The sequence below is a fragment of the Colletotrichum spaethianum genome, assembly GCF_022836535.1.
Source record: "Colletotrichum spaethianum MAFF 239500 DNA, contig17, whole genome shotgun sequence".
Classification (NCBI taxonomy): domain Eukaryota; kingdom Fungi; phylum Ascomycota; class Sordariomycetes; order Glomerellales; family Glomerellaceae; genus Colletotrichum; species Colletotrichum spaethianum.
This window is the reverse complement of record NW_026054787.1, coordinates 229,963-245,492: the sequence shown is the minus strand read 5'-3', so window position 1 is coordinate 245,492 and position 15,530 is coordinate 229,963. Positions and strand designations below refer to the sequence as shown.

At 55.7% G+C, this 15,530-nt stretch overlaps 4 protein-coding genes across 4 annotated transcripts; 3 read left to right on the top strand and 1 right to left on the bottom strand.

Moving 5' to 3' along the window:
* Positions 1 to 2: 2 nt before the first annotated feature.
* Positions 3 to 1,268, top strand: ColSpa_06873 (ribosome quality control complex subunit 1; the record flags this gene model as incomplete). The annotated part of the gene is made up of 2 exons (XM_049273085.1): positions 3 to 260; positions 531 to 1,268. The coding sequence occupies 2 exons, from the start codon at positions 3 to 5 to the stop codon at positions 1,266 to 1,268; spliced, it is 996 nt and encodes a 331-aa protein (XP_049129042.1).
* Positions 1,269 to 1,721: 453 nt separating this feature from the next.
* On the bottom strand, positions 1,722 to 3,027 carry ColSpa_06872 (solute carrier family 40 member 1; the record flags this gene model as incomplete). The annotated part of the gene is made up of 4 exons (XM_049273084.1): positions 1,722 to 1,767; positions 1,821 to 2,011; positions 2,068 to 2,697; positions 2,764 to 3,027. 4 exons carry the CDS (start codon positions 3,025 to 3,027, stop codon positions 1,722 to 1,724), a joined length of 1,131 nt encoding a protein of 376 aa, XP_049129041.1.
* A 5,719-nt stretch (positions 3,028 to 8,746) lies between these two features.
* On the top strand, positions 8,747 to 10,234 carry ColSpa_06871 (trihydroxynaphthalene reductase; the record flags this gene model as incomplete). Its single annotated transcript, XM_049273083.1, has 4 exons — positions 8,747 to 8,783; positions 8,848 to 8,983; positions 9,038 to 9,573; positions 9,621 to 10,234. The coding sequence occupies 4 exons, from the start codon at positions 8,747 to 8,749 to the stop codon at positions 10,232 to 10,234; spliced, it is 1,323 nt and encodes a 440-aa protein (XP_049129040.1).
* A 3,399-nt stretch (positions 10,235 to 13,633) lies between these two features.
* On the top strand, positions 13,634 to 15,114 carry ColSpa_06870 (secondary metabolism regulator LAE1; the record flags this gene model as incomplete). The annotated part of the gene is made up of 2 exons (XM_049273082.1): positions 13,634 to 14,016; positions 14,082 to 15,114. 2 exons carry the CDS (start codon positions 13,634 to 13,636, stop codon positions 15,112 to 15,114), a joined length of 1,416 nt encoding a protein of 471 aa, XP_049129039.1.
* Positions 15,115 to 15,530: the final 416 nt, after the last annotated feature.

Genomic DNA, 15,530 nt, shown 5'->3' with positions numbered 1-15,530 from the left:
ACATGGGCTTCTCCAAGCCGGGCAAGTCCATGGGGGCTTCGCTCACCAACAAGACGTCCAACAAGCTCAAGCGCAAGGAGCTCTATGTTTTGCAGAAGAAGGAGAAGGACAAGACGCAGCGCGAGATGCGCTTCCGCCGGAAGAAGGAGGAGGACAAGGACCCGGAGCTGCGGGCCGCGCGCCTCGCCAAGAACAAGCCCAAGACGCTCGACAGCAAGCGCGTGTGGGACGACGTCGACGACGACGCCCTGGGGAACGTGGTGGACGTCGAGAAACTCAAGAGGAGGAGGATAGAGGAGGAGGAGAACGCAGCACTGGAGAAGGAGCTCGACGACGAGGATGACCTGGCGGACGAGGACGAGTCGGACAACGACAGCATGCTCGCGTCGGACGACGAGGAGGCCGAGGAGAAGAAGGCTGAGCGGGAGCGGCGGCGCGAGGAGAAGCGCCGCGCGCGGCGGGACAGCTCGGCGGCGCCGTCGACGACGAGCACGAACCTCGACCTCACGCCGTCGTCGCTCGCCCTCAAGTTCCCCTCCCTCTTCACCGAGGACGCGCCCCCGCCGCCCAAGATCCTCATCACCACCTCGCTTAACTCGACGCTTCACTACGAGGCCAACATCTTCCGCACCGTCTTCCCCAACTCCACCTACGTGCCGCGCTCCGCCCACCGCTACGGCCACAAGTACTCCCTCCGCGAGATCTCAAAGTTCGCCTCGAACCGCGACTACACCGCAGTCGTCCTGCTCAAGGAGGACCAGAAGAAGCTGACGGGCATGTCCATCGTCCACCTCCCCACCGGCCCAACCTTTACCTTCTCCATCACCAACTTCATGGAGGGCAAGAAGCTCCCCGGCCACGGCAACCCCACGAACCACTACCCGGAGCTCCTCCTCAACAACTTCAAGACGCCCCTGGGCCTGCTGACAGCCGCCCTCTTCCAGCGCTTGTTCCCGCCGCAGCCCGAGCTCGAGGGCCGCCAGGTGCTGACCGTGCACAACCAGCGCGACTACCTCTTCTTCCGACGCCACCGCTACGTTTTCCGCGAGAAGCGTGAAACGGAGAAGAACATCACCACGGCCGAGGGCGCCGAGATGAAGGGCGTCGAGGGCATCCGCGTCGGCCTGCAGGAGGTTGGCCCCCGCTTCACAGCCAAGCTGAGGAGGGTCGACAAGGGCATCGGCCGCGCCGGCAGCGAAGGCGAGGACTCGCAGCCCTGGGAGTGGAAGGCCAAGATGGAGAAAGACAGGAAGCGGTTCAACCTGTAAGGGGGGGCTGCTGTTGCGGAGAGAAACAAAGAGAGAGAAACCCTATACTATGCTCGTGGTTGGTTGGTCCATCCGCGCAAGTCTCGATTGCTCGGTTGGGTGTCGTATTCAGTGATGCATTGTGTTATTGGTCAGGAACTACCCCGTACGGCGTTTTTTATGGCTGGCTTCATGGACCGGACCAGGCGTGCCGGGCCACTTATCAGGTCCCAGAATAAAAGACGCAACAGGTCATGGATGAAGAAAAAAATGCTTTGGTTTTGTTTTATTGATCCCTGGCTGAGACTCAGTTGCCTTATTCCCCAGACGCCGAACCATGACATTAAGAGGTATCATCAATGTAGACTCTCTCTAATCCCGACGGGTCTACTCAACGCCAGCATGATCCTTATGCTCCCAAAAGAACCGTTCCCGAAATGTCATAAGAGCTGACCGTACGCCCATGTTGCCCGCTTACCTGTTTCGCTCCTTCTGATGCTGGAGCATGACGACCGAGTACCTGGATGAAGGTTAGTCGTGGATTAGTGCACAGCTCAGTGAACCCCGACTTACCCGACGATACCACCAATGGCAACGAAGACTCCGAGGACTGACTTATCACCAATGGCTCGTCCAGAGACCATCCAGCCAAGCGCAACAATGGTGCAGGTCTTGAGGTGGCCAACCACAGTACTGGACACAGGTCCGGTCTGGGCGATGATGAAGAATTGGGAAATGTTAATCAGCGAGGCGAAGACGCCGGACTATGCCCAGTGTTAGCCAAAGAACCCGAGTGCGGCAAAGACTAAGCAAAACCAACCATGCCAATCATAAGCCAGCGGTTGCCAGGCACATGAACCCAGTCCGGGAAAGTGTCGACGAAGGGGATGACGTAAAGCAGCATGAACGAGGCAATAGGCGCCTGGTTGTACAAAAGCTGCATACTCGACATCTGGAGCTTGCGGTGGTAGCTGGCAATCCAGACAGTGTAGAGAGAAGAGGCAAAAATGCCGGCAAAGGCAAAGAAGACGCCCAGGGTGGAGGTGGTCTTGATATTCTCATCCTTGGTGGGCAGAGAGTCATAATAAGATACCATTCCGACGCCCAAGCATGCCGGGATAAGAGCCAAGACGGCGGTCCGGGGCAGGGTCGCCTTGTAGAGAACAAAGTTCATCAGGGCAACGGTTGGCGTCAGTAGGATGCGCGCGATCTGATAGAAGGTGACCGACGAGAACGCCAGCGATAGGTTCGGCAAGATGACGTTGAGGCACATAGCGATGGACAGCGGCAGCAGGTCCTTGATGGCGGCGCGGCGTGGCGTGAAATAGGCAAAGGTCGGCCGCGACAGGATATGCAGCGTGAGAAACGTCACTAAGAAGTGGAAGCTGGCGAACGTGAGCTGGCACAGTTTCCACTGAGGATCAGAGAAGATGGCCTTGTTCGTGAATACCTACAGCGTAGCAACGTTAGTCTGCGCATTCGACAGAAGGACCGAGCACGCCGGCACAAAACTCACAATTCCGATAGTCGCTAGGGTGTTGACTGTCATCCAGACAATGGCTGAGGCGAGGCTGGCCTTCGGGGGTTCTTCCTTTTCATTCACAGTGAGAGCAGGCAGGAGCTTCTCGTCTTCCTCAGCGCCCACTTCTTCATCGACCCGCGACTTGAGGTTCTGCAGGCTGTCCTCCATCGGATCCAACTTGGTCAGCTCGTGCAGAGTGGCAGCGTCGGTGGAAGACGAGGCGAAAGAGCCCGTCCGCTCGGATCGGTTATCAGCCATGGTGCGATGTGTGTTTGTTTGTGAGAAAGAGACAAGCGGGACTGTCGAAAGAAGGTCGTGGAGTAGTCTGATACTCGGGGGAGGGAGTCGAGAGAGCGGGTATGAATAAGAAGAGAGCGACTTGGCGCGGTGATGGGTGGCTTGCGGCGTGAGCGGTACGAGTGGTTGTTGGTCACTTGACGGACTTAAGGGTCCTATTTCAGAGAACCATGGGAAACTTGGTTGCGAGTGTCACCAAGGGAGTCAGGCTTCGGGTCCTTTGGAATGCTAGGAAGGGAGGCGCCTCGTATTGTCAGATTCCGGCGGTCAACTGGCGGAATCGAAGGGGAGAAAAGGGCTGACAGGTGCAGATATAATTGAGGTTCTGGGTAAAAAAGGTCCGAGGCGGCGCGTCTTTCTTCAAGTTCGGCTTGTTTGGGCCAGGCAGGAGGTACGCAGCCAGTCAAGCAGTCGGGCTCCCTAGCCGCACTTGCTAGTTGTACTACCTGGGTAGTGACCACACCTACCCGGGGTGAAAGCACGCAGGGGCCAGGGATGGGAAGGAGGGAGGGAGACGCAAGGAGGGGCAGGGGAAGGTGAAGAAGGTGCGGGTGCGGGTGCGGGTACGACTGGAATTGGGGATTTTGGACTGGCATACTCGGGACTCCCTCGCGACTGCACTGTACTCCCTCTCTAAACATGCTCGACTGCGACTGCGACGGCGGCTCTGGCACGGGTGGACTGGAGGAACGTGGACGGTTTGATAGTTTGGACAGTGGACGTATGTTGGCATGCAAGCTCAAGCACATCCGCGGCGTCCCAAAGATCAGCCCAGCATTCTTGTTCTCTCTCTTTCTCTCCCTCTCACTTACTGTCCCTCTCTCAGGGCTTAGCAGACATTGGTTGGAGTGCGAGACAAGGCATCCAATCCGACCCAGTCCAATCTCATATCAAGAGCCATCCCGTCTGCTTGTAGCCCAGAGTCCAGACCAAACCAGGCGCTGCCCTACTCGCCCTGCCTTTCCTGGGACGGACAGTGCCTACAGGTCATCAGTCGGCTATCGACTCAGGCTTCGTCGATTCGGTAGTGTGGCGGACAGGAAGCACAAGGCTCGCCAACGCCGCCTTCAAGCGTATGGGTTACACAATCACAAAAGCGCGGTTCGGGATCGAGATGCGGCGGCCGCAAGCCTCTTTCTTCCTCTTAACTCAACTGGTTAGACCCCGAGACCTAGGGTCCCTCGCAGCTTGCACTCGCTGAGTACCGGTAGCCTGTTTCTTCTTTTCCGCTTCATCTACCCTACCTCCACTTGCACTTGTTTCTGTCCGTGGCTTCACCTTCCTTCTTCCCCAAAACAGATTCCCGCAGCGCACGTCTGCTTTGTACTATACGTAGGTCAGCGCCAAGCCACTAACACTTCGTAAGCTTCAGCCCCACCCAAGATCCAATTAGGCCCGCGATTCGACAATCTGCAAGTCTCTCCCCTTCACGAACCACGGCAGACAGCATGGCTGCCCGCTCCGTCAAACCCTTAAGCCCGCGTGCAGCGACCCGGCACCGACAGCATGCCCGACTATCACTGTCCCGTCTCCTGGCGTTCTGTAGTAGCGCCGTAGGAGCACGAACATCATGACGAGGGGCTGACCTTGTCACATCTGGTGGCAGTCACTTAAAGTTGCCAAAGCCTTCAACGACGACGAACCCAGCCTCGTTGATCGTCCACCGCCCTGGCCGCACATCCTCCACGCGCAACAGACAGCCCAAAGGTGTGCCTAAACTCTCCCACAGCCGCCCCAACTTTGTCTAATTATCTCCCTTCTCGTTCTCACTGTCATCCCAGCGTGAACCTCCTGTGATCAACCCCAGTTTGTACACACGTCACCCTGTGGACCGTGGTCGATGGCCTTGACACAGAAAGGGTTTCGACGCAGCGACAGCGCCTGGGATGGCGGCTTCTCTGACAGCGCCGTACCCGTGGAGATTCTGACTTGCTCGGTTCCTTCGGACTGGACGTTCCCAGCAACATGGACAGCTGTCCCATTGTTCAACGACCGTCGACGACTACGCGTGATAGAGTTTGACAGAGAACATTGGACGCTTAGATTGGAAGGTTTATTCCCTGAGACACCGGAGTCTCCATTTGCATTTGCGAACCACCGCCAACACCGCCAAGGAACCTTGGTGCATCCTCAGTCCTTGTTGCCAATCTTTGCATGTCTCTCAGCCCAAGAAAGAATGAAGATTGTCTTGGCCACCACCGGTCGCACCTCTCGCCAGCCGCCTGCGGTGGGTGGCGCACCGACAGTGTGTTGCATTGCAACGGCATCTTCTTCCGTCCGTCTGCCTTTTGCTCCACCGTCCGGCGCAATGCCTGCCACGGTCAACCGCAGACGAGACTCGAGACTGTCTAGGACATGGGCAGTTGAAACGTGCGAACTACAAATCATGTGTCGTGGGTGGGCAGCACAGGCAGCGTACAGCATGGAGCAGGTACAAGACATCCGTCTCTTGAGAAACCGTCCATGGTCCTGACCCAAGATCGACATGGCCCCTGCGCCAATCTCATCTGAAGACGCAAGCATGCAAGCCCGTCTGGCCGGGAGGACGGGGATTCGGTGGACTTGCTGGCTCCTTTGGCCACCAAAATTAGCCCCGGTTGTCAACCAGACTGTGCGACTGTCAGGGACCGGCAGTCCCCGTTACTGGCAATCAATCGTCGGATCATCTGGTACAATATGCTCCGCGTCCAACATGCCAGTAGTTACATGCCATTTGGTGCCGTTCGCTCCGTGCCAGCATGGAAATGTGCCAATGTTTCCTCACCCCTCTGATACTTGGCTATTGGGCGTTTCAGCATTCCCCGGGCCACGAGGTTGTGCGGTGGTGCGATGGCGAGTCTGACCTGTCGAAGGGGTGCGGGAGGATGGGGGAAAAGAAGAGCACCAATACCCCCACATGGGCCACGATAAGCCACAGCAGACGCGCGCGCCCGACCTCCTCCCCAGTTCTCGCCGGAGCAGGCCAAGTTCATGCCCATCACGCTTCCACGTCCAAAAAGGCGGGCGAGTGGGAGAGGCCCGGACTAGCACGCTCCGCTGTCGCCATTTTCGTCAGCAAATGGAGCATCATGGGCCCAATACCTGTACACAATCAAGAGTCTGTCCGTGAACGTCAGGCTGAAGTGGTTCGTATTGGGTGTTTACAGCGTCGATGGCTGCATTTGTGGCGCCCGTCACGGGCCGGTCGCGACCAAGCCATTCGTGTTCCGTTTACCTGCAGACTAGCTGCATTGCCGATGACGACTGTGATGATGATGATGATGGCGGCCAGCAATAAAATCTCGACAAGCAGACCGCTGTAAATGGCCTGACGAGGGGTGGGAGGGTGGATTGACCTGTGTCCCCTCGAAGTTTTGTTAACATCTAACAAATATATTTTTGGACAGAAACGTATGGGATTGCTCTAATCCTAGCAGTATCATATTGCACATTCCAGGTAAGTTTGTGGCCCCTCAACATCAGTTTGCCTTTTCTCTGCGTCCTCCCTGGCGGAGACGAATTGGTTGTCATTAGGAGGCTAGGACATCAATGCAGGGACTGGTCGCGACTTGATCCCTTTGATCGCAGAAGCAAGAAAGTCGTATAGGCGGACGGGCTCCCGTAGAAGCTAGCGGCCGGCCCAGAGGCGTTGGCTGAAGGCGACATTACACGGCTGAGGCAGGCTGAGAAGAGATCCTCAGAAGAGGGACTAGCAACGTCCTGCTACCGGTAGAATCCAGAGTCGACGCCTCGTGGTCAGCCGTGGCGCAATGGCACCCGTCGAAAGCGTGTCTTGAACGTACGTAGTCTCTCTCCTAGTTTTCGTTAGCTTGTGTGGAAAGAAGGGGTCCCATTCCATTGGGAGGTCTCGGTTAGATTGGGGTTGCATCTGTCAAGTAGCTGCACGGCATCCCAAGATAGAAGACAGACGAGAATCGTCTGAGTACCGAGGACGTACCCACAGTGCTCAGGGAAGGGATACGTATTTCGGCAGTCTACGATATCTGTACCTGTGCGGAAGTCGTTCATGTGGCCAATGAACTGCATTGATAACACTGGATCCTAGGATCGGCCGACCAGAACGCTGCATCGCAAACTCGATCGCAGTAACGCACACAGCTGTCAGATCGTCCAAAGGCCACGTTCTCCAACGGCATGTGCATCGCTGTGTTGGGAAATGGGGGGTTTTATTTGGTTTTTCTTTTCGTTCTCGTTGGAGTCGAGTAACGTGCTGCAATACGAGAGAGAGGGGGGGAGGGGGGAGAGTGAGAGTGAGAGGAAGAGGCAGAGAGCGCTGTCGCGGCCTGTGCCAGATTCGATGCCAGGTTGTCCTGGATAATATGGAAAGAGAAAAGCTACCAAATTAAAATGGCGAAGATACCACGCAGTACTTCAGAAACACAGCAAGCGTCATGTTTCAAGGTACCGCCTCTCAGCCAAGACCCTCTCGGTGTCCACCCCCACCATCCACCTTCCAGAGCGCGGCCCTCATTCAGTGACTTGCACTTGCATTTGCACTCTCCCTCCACTTGCAGTGCATACAGTATTGGTAGTCACCTCATACCCATCCGCCGCCCGCCTCCCACACGGGCTGGACCCATCACCCTTGACTTGTCGCCAAAACACCATCCACGCACCTGCGGTTCACTAGAGTCACTATTGTAGCAGCAGTCGTAATCACACGGAAGCCATCTTCGCAGGTGCCCACGACGGTAAGTGCCTGGCTCGCAACATCACTCGTTCTCGCCCTCCCTCCCCCGATCCCGCTTTAGCGCAGTACAACGGGACGACTAGAAGATACTTGGCCAAGTACTTCTCGCAGCTCGGACCGGCACTGCCTTCTACCATTGATTCCCTTGCCTGTGTCTGTACCGGTACCTGCGCATGTACCTGGACCTGGTAGACTACTCCCGTTCCCCAGGTGAGCTTACGCCAATCATTTCGGTCCTTGCTGATCTATCTCTCCCGCCGACCGACTTACCAAGAGGTGGTCCCTCTCACCGGAGTACACACACCATCTCATTGAAGACAACCCACAGCCGTTTCCATATGCACCTTGCCGAAGCTATCTGAACTCTGGCTGTCACTTCCGCAGACTTCATAAAGGTGCTAGGTATCCTGTCTCGCCGTCCAAACCTCCGTCCCACACTGCCCATCTCGCGCTACAGCATCTCGTGAGAGGACAGACCACGACCTCGGAAAGTCTCGGCCGAACCTTTTGAATCCTCCCTTATACCTTTCGCCACCCTTGCCATCGCTGGCTGCCGGGCAGCATTCTTCGTTTAAGGCCAGCTTAGTTGGAACGCACCCTCTCCGCTGCCGCGGACCACGTCGACCTCCCTTGCCTCAGCGCGACTCGAGGTGGTGTGAGTGAGACACGTTGGGCACAGATCGCCAATGGCATCGGCTTAGACGTGATAGGAATATCCCATATCTAAGGTAAGATTAATTGCCCGATATGAGTCTGTCTTGCGTGTGGGCATCCATCTAAAATCGCACTTTAGGGCTACCTTTTTCTCCCTTGAAAGCCCAGCTCGCCTTCCCTAGTTGTACTTCAACCTCGCCCGAGCCTGACTCGCTATCGCCCGCGAACTTAAATCTCTCCAAGAGCTCCCGACATCGCACTGCACCCTCTTTCGATCTCTTCTACACTCTTCACTCGACCGGAACATCGGAAAGAGAAACCTCACAATCCGTCAAAATGACTCAACTCAATGGCCAAAACCGGACGCAGAGCAGTAAGCCTACCATCGTCGTTATCGCCGCATGTAGTCAGATCCCGAGATTGCTAACCCTCACCAGCGTACAGTAATGGACACGGAAAGTTTTTCCAGGATTTTGGCGTGTGGAAAGAGGCACCGCTGCTCAAGGGCACCACAAAGTTTGAGCCTCTGCCCGATGTCAAGAACATCATGATTACCGGCGGCGCTGGCTTCATGTAAGTCAAGGTCTTGGCAGGGGAATCGACTGGATGCTAACAAAGTCCCCCAAGCGCATGCTGGCTCGTCCGTCACCTCACTCTTACCTACCCCAATCACTACAACATTGTCTCTTTTGACAAGCTGGACTACTGCTCTTCGTTGAACAACACCCGTGTCCTCAACGAGAAGTCGAACTTCACTTTCGTCCACGGCGACATCACCAACCCTACAGAAGTCGTCAACTGCCTGAAGCGGTACAACATCGACACCATCTTCCACTTCGCCGCTCAGTCACACGTCGATCTGAGCTTCGGTAATTCGTATGGATTCACCCACACCAATGTCTACGGCACCCATGTTCTGCTTGAGAGCGCCAAGAGTGTCAACATCAAGCGCTTCATCCACATCTCCACCGACGAGGTCTACGGAGAGGTCAACGATGATGACGACGACCTCCTTGAGACGAGCATTCTCGCCCCCACCAACCCTTACGCTGCCAGCAAGGCTGCGGCCGAAATGCTTGTCCAGTCCTACCAGAAGAGTTTCAAGCTCCCCGTCATCATCGTGCGTAGTAACAACGTCTACGGCCCGCACCAGTTCCCTGAGAGTAAGTCATGTGCACCCAACCCATTGGATCCCAGTTAACAAGAGTAGAAATCATTCCCAAGTTCACCTGCTTGCTGAACAGGGGTAAGCCCGTTGTCCTTCACGGTGACGGAAGCCCTACCCGGCGCTACCTGTTTGCCGGCGATGCAGCCGACGCCTTCGACACCATCCTCCACAAGGGCCAGATGGGCCAAATCTATAACGTTGGGTCCTACGACGAAATCTCCAACATCGACCTATGCAGCCACCTTCTCAAGGAGATGAACATCCCCTTCTCCACGACGGATGAGTTCAAGAAGTGGGTCAAGTACACCCACGATCGGCCTTTTAACGACCACCGTTATGCAGTCGACGGCACCAAGCTTCGCCAGCTCGGATGGGACCAGAAGACCAGCTTCGCCGATGGTCTTCGCATCACGGTCAACTGGTACCGCCAGTTTGGCGAGGAGTGGTGGGGTGACATCTCTTCCGTCCTCACGCCCTTCCCTGTCGTTCAGGGTCTGGATGTATCCGCAGACGAGGAGCCTGTTACCGACTCTCCACTCACCCCGAGTCGAAGAAGAGAAAGGTCCTTGAGGGTATCAAGGCAAGCAACGGTATTACCAACGGCTCCAACGGTCACGCAGTCAGTGCATAGGAAATATCCCTTCCCATTGGCCTAAAATGATAGGCCCACGTGGATGCGAGAGGGAACAGGACAGGTACCCTCGGTTCGTTTAACGCATTCAATTCGTTACGACGTATATTCATTAAGAATGCAACGCATGGGGTTCGGGTCATGACATTTACAATTTGCAGGACATATCTGGCGCTGGGCGAAGGCGCATGGCACACCATGGGTGTTAATCATAGAGGAATGTATGGTCGGCAATGAAAATGAATTCAGAAGTCCACTTGCATCCAAGATGCCGCTGAAGAGGAATGCTCACCTGACGTGCATGAGTGGACTGGTGGCTGCCTATCTGATAGACAGCCAACATCTCTAGATGAATTGAGTCGTCTTTGGTCCAGCATCAGGTGATGGTACATGGTATATCAGCAACATACGTCGAGCAGAGGCCAAGATGGACCAACGGCCATGTGCAACCTCTGACTTCATGGAGACACAGGTCGTGCAGACGCGGATCTGGATGCGAGCCCACGCGGCTGTTGGAACAGGGGGTAATTGAGTGTAAACGAGAGAGGAAGAGGGGAGCTTGAGGGAAGCATGGAGGAAGGGGATGACATGCACGTTCGAACCATGACGACCAACGTCTTGGCTACCTTATGTTTGTAACGAGCCGTTCTAATTTCCTAGTCTCCTCCTTTTCTCCCCCTTCTCTTATTTATGGGCCCGGTTTTGGCTTGTTGTGTCAGCGACTTTACGTACGAGAGAATTAAGGAGGCAAGGGATAGGCTGTAAGTTGTGGCCAAATGGTTGTTCGACATCAACTCGGGAGAGAGGTGGGTTAGTTGTCATTGGCCATGGTCAGATACATAGAAAGAAAATATATAAAATATGAAAAAAAAAGTCTCGCTTCCGTTTGTCAATGTGGTAAATAGAGGGAAACAGTCGCTCGTCCGCCAGCTTGAGGGACTTTGTGCATGCAACCAGTGCGCGAAAGGCCGTGCCGCCCGGAGACTTTTCCTAGTTGGCCGTGTGGTACTCTCTCTGCGCAGACGCGGCGGCTAGCATTCCTTCTCTTCACATGTCTGTCTCCAGATGGCCAGGCCACGTTGCTTGCCTGCTTGATTTGACTGTTTGAAGTCTTGGCGCTGGGCGACACCACCTCGGGCTCTCGTCACTCTGCCTCCTACACCCCTCGTTTATCTCGTGCGGGTTAGTATGTTTGCAGGGTCAAGAGTTTGCTTTTTACGTTGTCCCTTGTGTCCCAAGACCACAACGAAGGAGGACCTCGGCCCGTCCGTGCGAACGGGGATAAGCTTTCCATGCTGGGTTCATTTTTGGTCTCGTTTCGGGTACCGCCCGGTCGGGTCAACACACTTTGCTGGAGATTCGAATGCGTACCGATGTCGTTGATCTGATTGTTCTCTGACCTTGGTCTTCTCTCATGTGCGCGTCAACTGCAAGGAACATCGGCAGCGGCGGATTGATGTCTGTCTCCCCTGTCAGCACCTTGTCATGATGTGCCGGGAAATTGATGCCCAGTCGGGGCGCTGATAGAGCCCAAGGAGCCAAGGGTGTGTTTACCCAAATGTCTGTGGCGGACGACATGGGCTCAGCCGTACTGGAGACTCGAGACTATCCGTCCTGATGGGGTCTGCTGGGTGCAATGGGTTGATAACCAACGCTGGGCGGTGGCTCCCACCCTTGAATATGCTCCTGGACTGCGCGGCGGGGGAATCGGAGCATCCACATTCAGACCCAGCGGACATCCCGGAACCCAGACCAACCAGAGCGACAGAGCCAGGACATTCCGATGGGGCGCGCGCGAGACCGGGGAGGTCTCTGAAGGTTCCAACGGCGGGGGGGACGTCCCTCATCCCTGGGCCTGGATGGCGCGACGCCTGTGCACGGCGTGCCCACGCCATTGGAAGCGGCTGTGCTTGCTGAAAGCTTGGGCGATAGCTACAGAAGCTCGAGGGAGACTGTGCCATATCCCAAATGGACAAGAATACATGTTATGCGGAGGTAGGGGAGCTGCACCGTCTGCAGTAGCTCTTGCTCCGCTGGTGCCTCTCGGGACGTTGAATCGGATCAGCACCGTTTTCCAGACCTTCTTAGCTGCGAGCTTAGCTGCGAGGGGCATGCAGTCGAGGGGCGCGGACGAGGAAAAGGAAGAGGGGTTGCTGCATTCCATTGCAGCTCTTGGGTGTCGCCGCCGCCGGGCTATTCGTTCTATTGCATGAGGTGCTCCCAGAGAGCACATCTTGTTTGGGCTTTTGACTGCCTTCACGACGGCATTGGTATCCCTTGATGCGGCAGACTGACCTTGCACATCTCTTGCCACCTATTGAGCCGCCGTTTGACGACATGGCAATTCCGGTTGTACAGCGGTACACCGTCCAGTAAGCCGTCGCCACCTATGTATAGTAGGCCGAATACGTAGTTACCATGTGCAAAGCTCGCGTCGAGGTGTTGGGATCAGGCGCGTTTCGCCTTGCAACCGCTTGCAGTAAAACTATGGTAATGTTTCGGCGGTCTCCACGGCAGCTTCCACGGTTTCTGCCGTTGCCAACTATCTGTCCCGTACCAACACCACCGAGTGAGAAAACAGGAGCCAAAGACGAGTCCAAGACCCAATGAGAGAGTCAGAGAGAGAGAGAGAGAGAGAGAGGAAAAAAGACCCCTGGACCGTTTGCTCTCCACCCCAGAAGAGGCCCAGTTCACATCCCACCCCGTCGCATCGTCTCTTCCCCCCCTCGTCCATTGTCCCTCGTCCTTCCAATCCATCGCCAGCGTCCTGTGGCTCCAACGTCCTATCCCGGCACCTGTCAGGATTCTTGTACAGGATTAGAGATGCACTGGCCACAGTCAACCACACTAGGACTCTCCCCCGGAGCAGCCATTCCTCTTCAGTACTAATACTACCCAACTGACAAGTCACCTCGTCGCCTGATTATCCTCAAAACGTCTACCCCCCCCCCCCCCCCCCCCGGAATCTCTCTTGCTCACTCCCGCCCAGATGTCTCTTGTTCCCAAAACATTATCCCGCTCTACCGCACTCGTTCTTCCTCTTCGTCCCGCTCTTTTGTTTGTCTTTGCGCCGCACGGCTTTACCCTTCCATTCGAAACATACCTCGATTCTTTCCTCGAGTAATCACGACCACCGATCGATCGACCGACCAACGATCCGGATTTGGCACAAAATTCGGAATCGCCCGCCCTCCTTTCCGTCTTGGGTTCGCTCGAATCCACCCGCCCCCTAATCGCAAACACCATTTCGATTACATTTTTATCTGTCTTTTCTTGCCCGCCTGTCAACACTTTTTTATTTCGAGGTGTTCCCGCCCCCTCGCCGCGGGACGTGACATGACTTTACGGGCTCGCCCACGGGAGATTAGACTGCGATAGGACCTCGACAGCGGGTGGCACAGACGACGGGTCACGGCCGCCGCTCATGGCCAAGAAGCGGCGTACTAAGAAGAGGAAGGGAACAAGTACAAGACCAGACCCCGCCCAGGGCGCCACGTCCAGCATGTCCACCACCGACGAGTTCGCGTCGCACTCGAGCGATGGCCTGTCGAGCGGCTTGCACGAGAGCGAGACCGCCACCGAGATGACGAGCGTCATGAGTACCACCGAGGGATCCCAGGGCGTCTTCGAGGCCGACGAGGAGTGGAATTCGCAAGACGAGGAGGGCATGGAAGTCGACGAAGACGGCGACGACGACGACGACGACGACGACAACTTATCCGTTTTTACGCCCAGCCATTACCCACGGCCCAGCGAGTCCCACCGCACCGAGATGCCCTACATGACATCGCCAAACCACCAGGACATGTGAGTTTTGCGCAGCGCTGCTGTATCTGGTCTTGACACGGGCTGACTGAGGGAAATGTATGCAGGTCTTCAACCCGGTCTTTCATGGAGCGAGAGTTGGATTACCAATGGGAGAACGGTCGCCGGTACTGCGGCTCGCATTATCACCTCCCAAACGACGAGTGGGAAATGTGCCGCATGAGCTTAGTTCACCGGGTCTACTTGCACGTCTTTGACGGCAAGCTCAGTACGGTACCACTGGAAAACCCGCAGAGGATACTGGACGTTGGTACGGGCATCGGCGAATGGGCGATAGGCATGGCCGACGAGTTCCCCAGCTGTGAGGTTATTGGCACAGACATCTCCGCCATTGCGCCCACGTCGATACCGATGAACTGCTTCTTCGAGGTCGACGACGCCGAGCTAGAGTGGGAGCGCGAGCTCAACTCGTTCGATCTGGTGCACTTCCGCCATATGATGGCGGCTTTTACGGACTGGAATTTCATTTACAAAGAAGCCTTCAAGGTCCTTCGGCCCGGCGGCTGGATCGAGATGCTGGAATGGGACGATCAACAAGGATTTAAAAAATTCCTTTCAGAGTTCCCCCCTACTTCTGAGATCCATGCATTGTCGAGGGACCTGACGCTCGCTGGCATCAAGGCCGGACGCGCAAGAGGCGTCTCTCATATGAACCCGAAGCTTTTGACGGATGCCGGCTTCACGGACATCAAACTTACGGAGCACATGATTCCTATCAACATCGAGGCCAGCGAAGGCAAGCTTTGGCTGATTGCTTGTATCGACGGATTGGAGGCCGAATGCCTACGCCCTCTCACCAAGCACATGGGGTGGGATCCGGAACATGTCAAAACGGCATGCCACAATGTTGCCAAAGAGATGGCCCGCCTGGCAAGAGACCCGGTCAAATCGCACGGGCTGGTTGTCAAGGCCCGCGTCCTGGTTGGTAGGAAGCCACTGAATGCAGCAACGCCGCCAAGGGTCTACCCGAGACATACCGAGGACGCGGACGAGACGGACGATACGGCGAAGGAGGACAACCACAGCAGACATCTAGCCGATGATGAGGCTCAAGACTCTGCGGTCGAGACCACAGCTTGAGCGAGAGAGAAATGATATTGAGAAGGAGGAATGGTAATTCTTCTCTGTCCGGGTGATGAGCAGCCCGGATCAGAGCACGATTTGTCTTCATGTTCACTGCATATATCGCGCTTATCCACACCGGCGGCAGCTTGCTGGTCTTTTTTTTTTTCTTTTTTGTATTTTTGAGCGACTCAACTTGCATATCTCCTACATGTTTTCTTTGTAAGGATGAAACGGGGTTAAAAAATACCATCGAGGTGGTCAACTCGGATGCTCTGTCGAAAAGGTGGACGAACCCCTCTGAAGACGAGTGGCACGGCACAATCGTGCGATATCAAGGCATCATGCGAATACCTAGCTAGGGCCAATTCAAGAAATCCTACGTGAAACTGAAAACCTACCACCTCAGTGTAACTTGAATATTTACTGCTGAA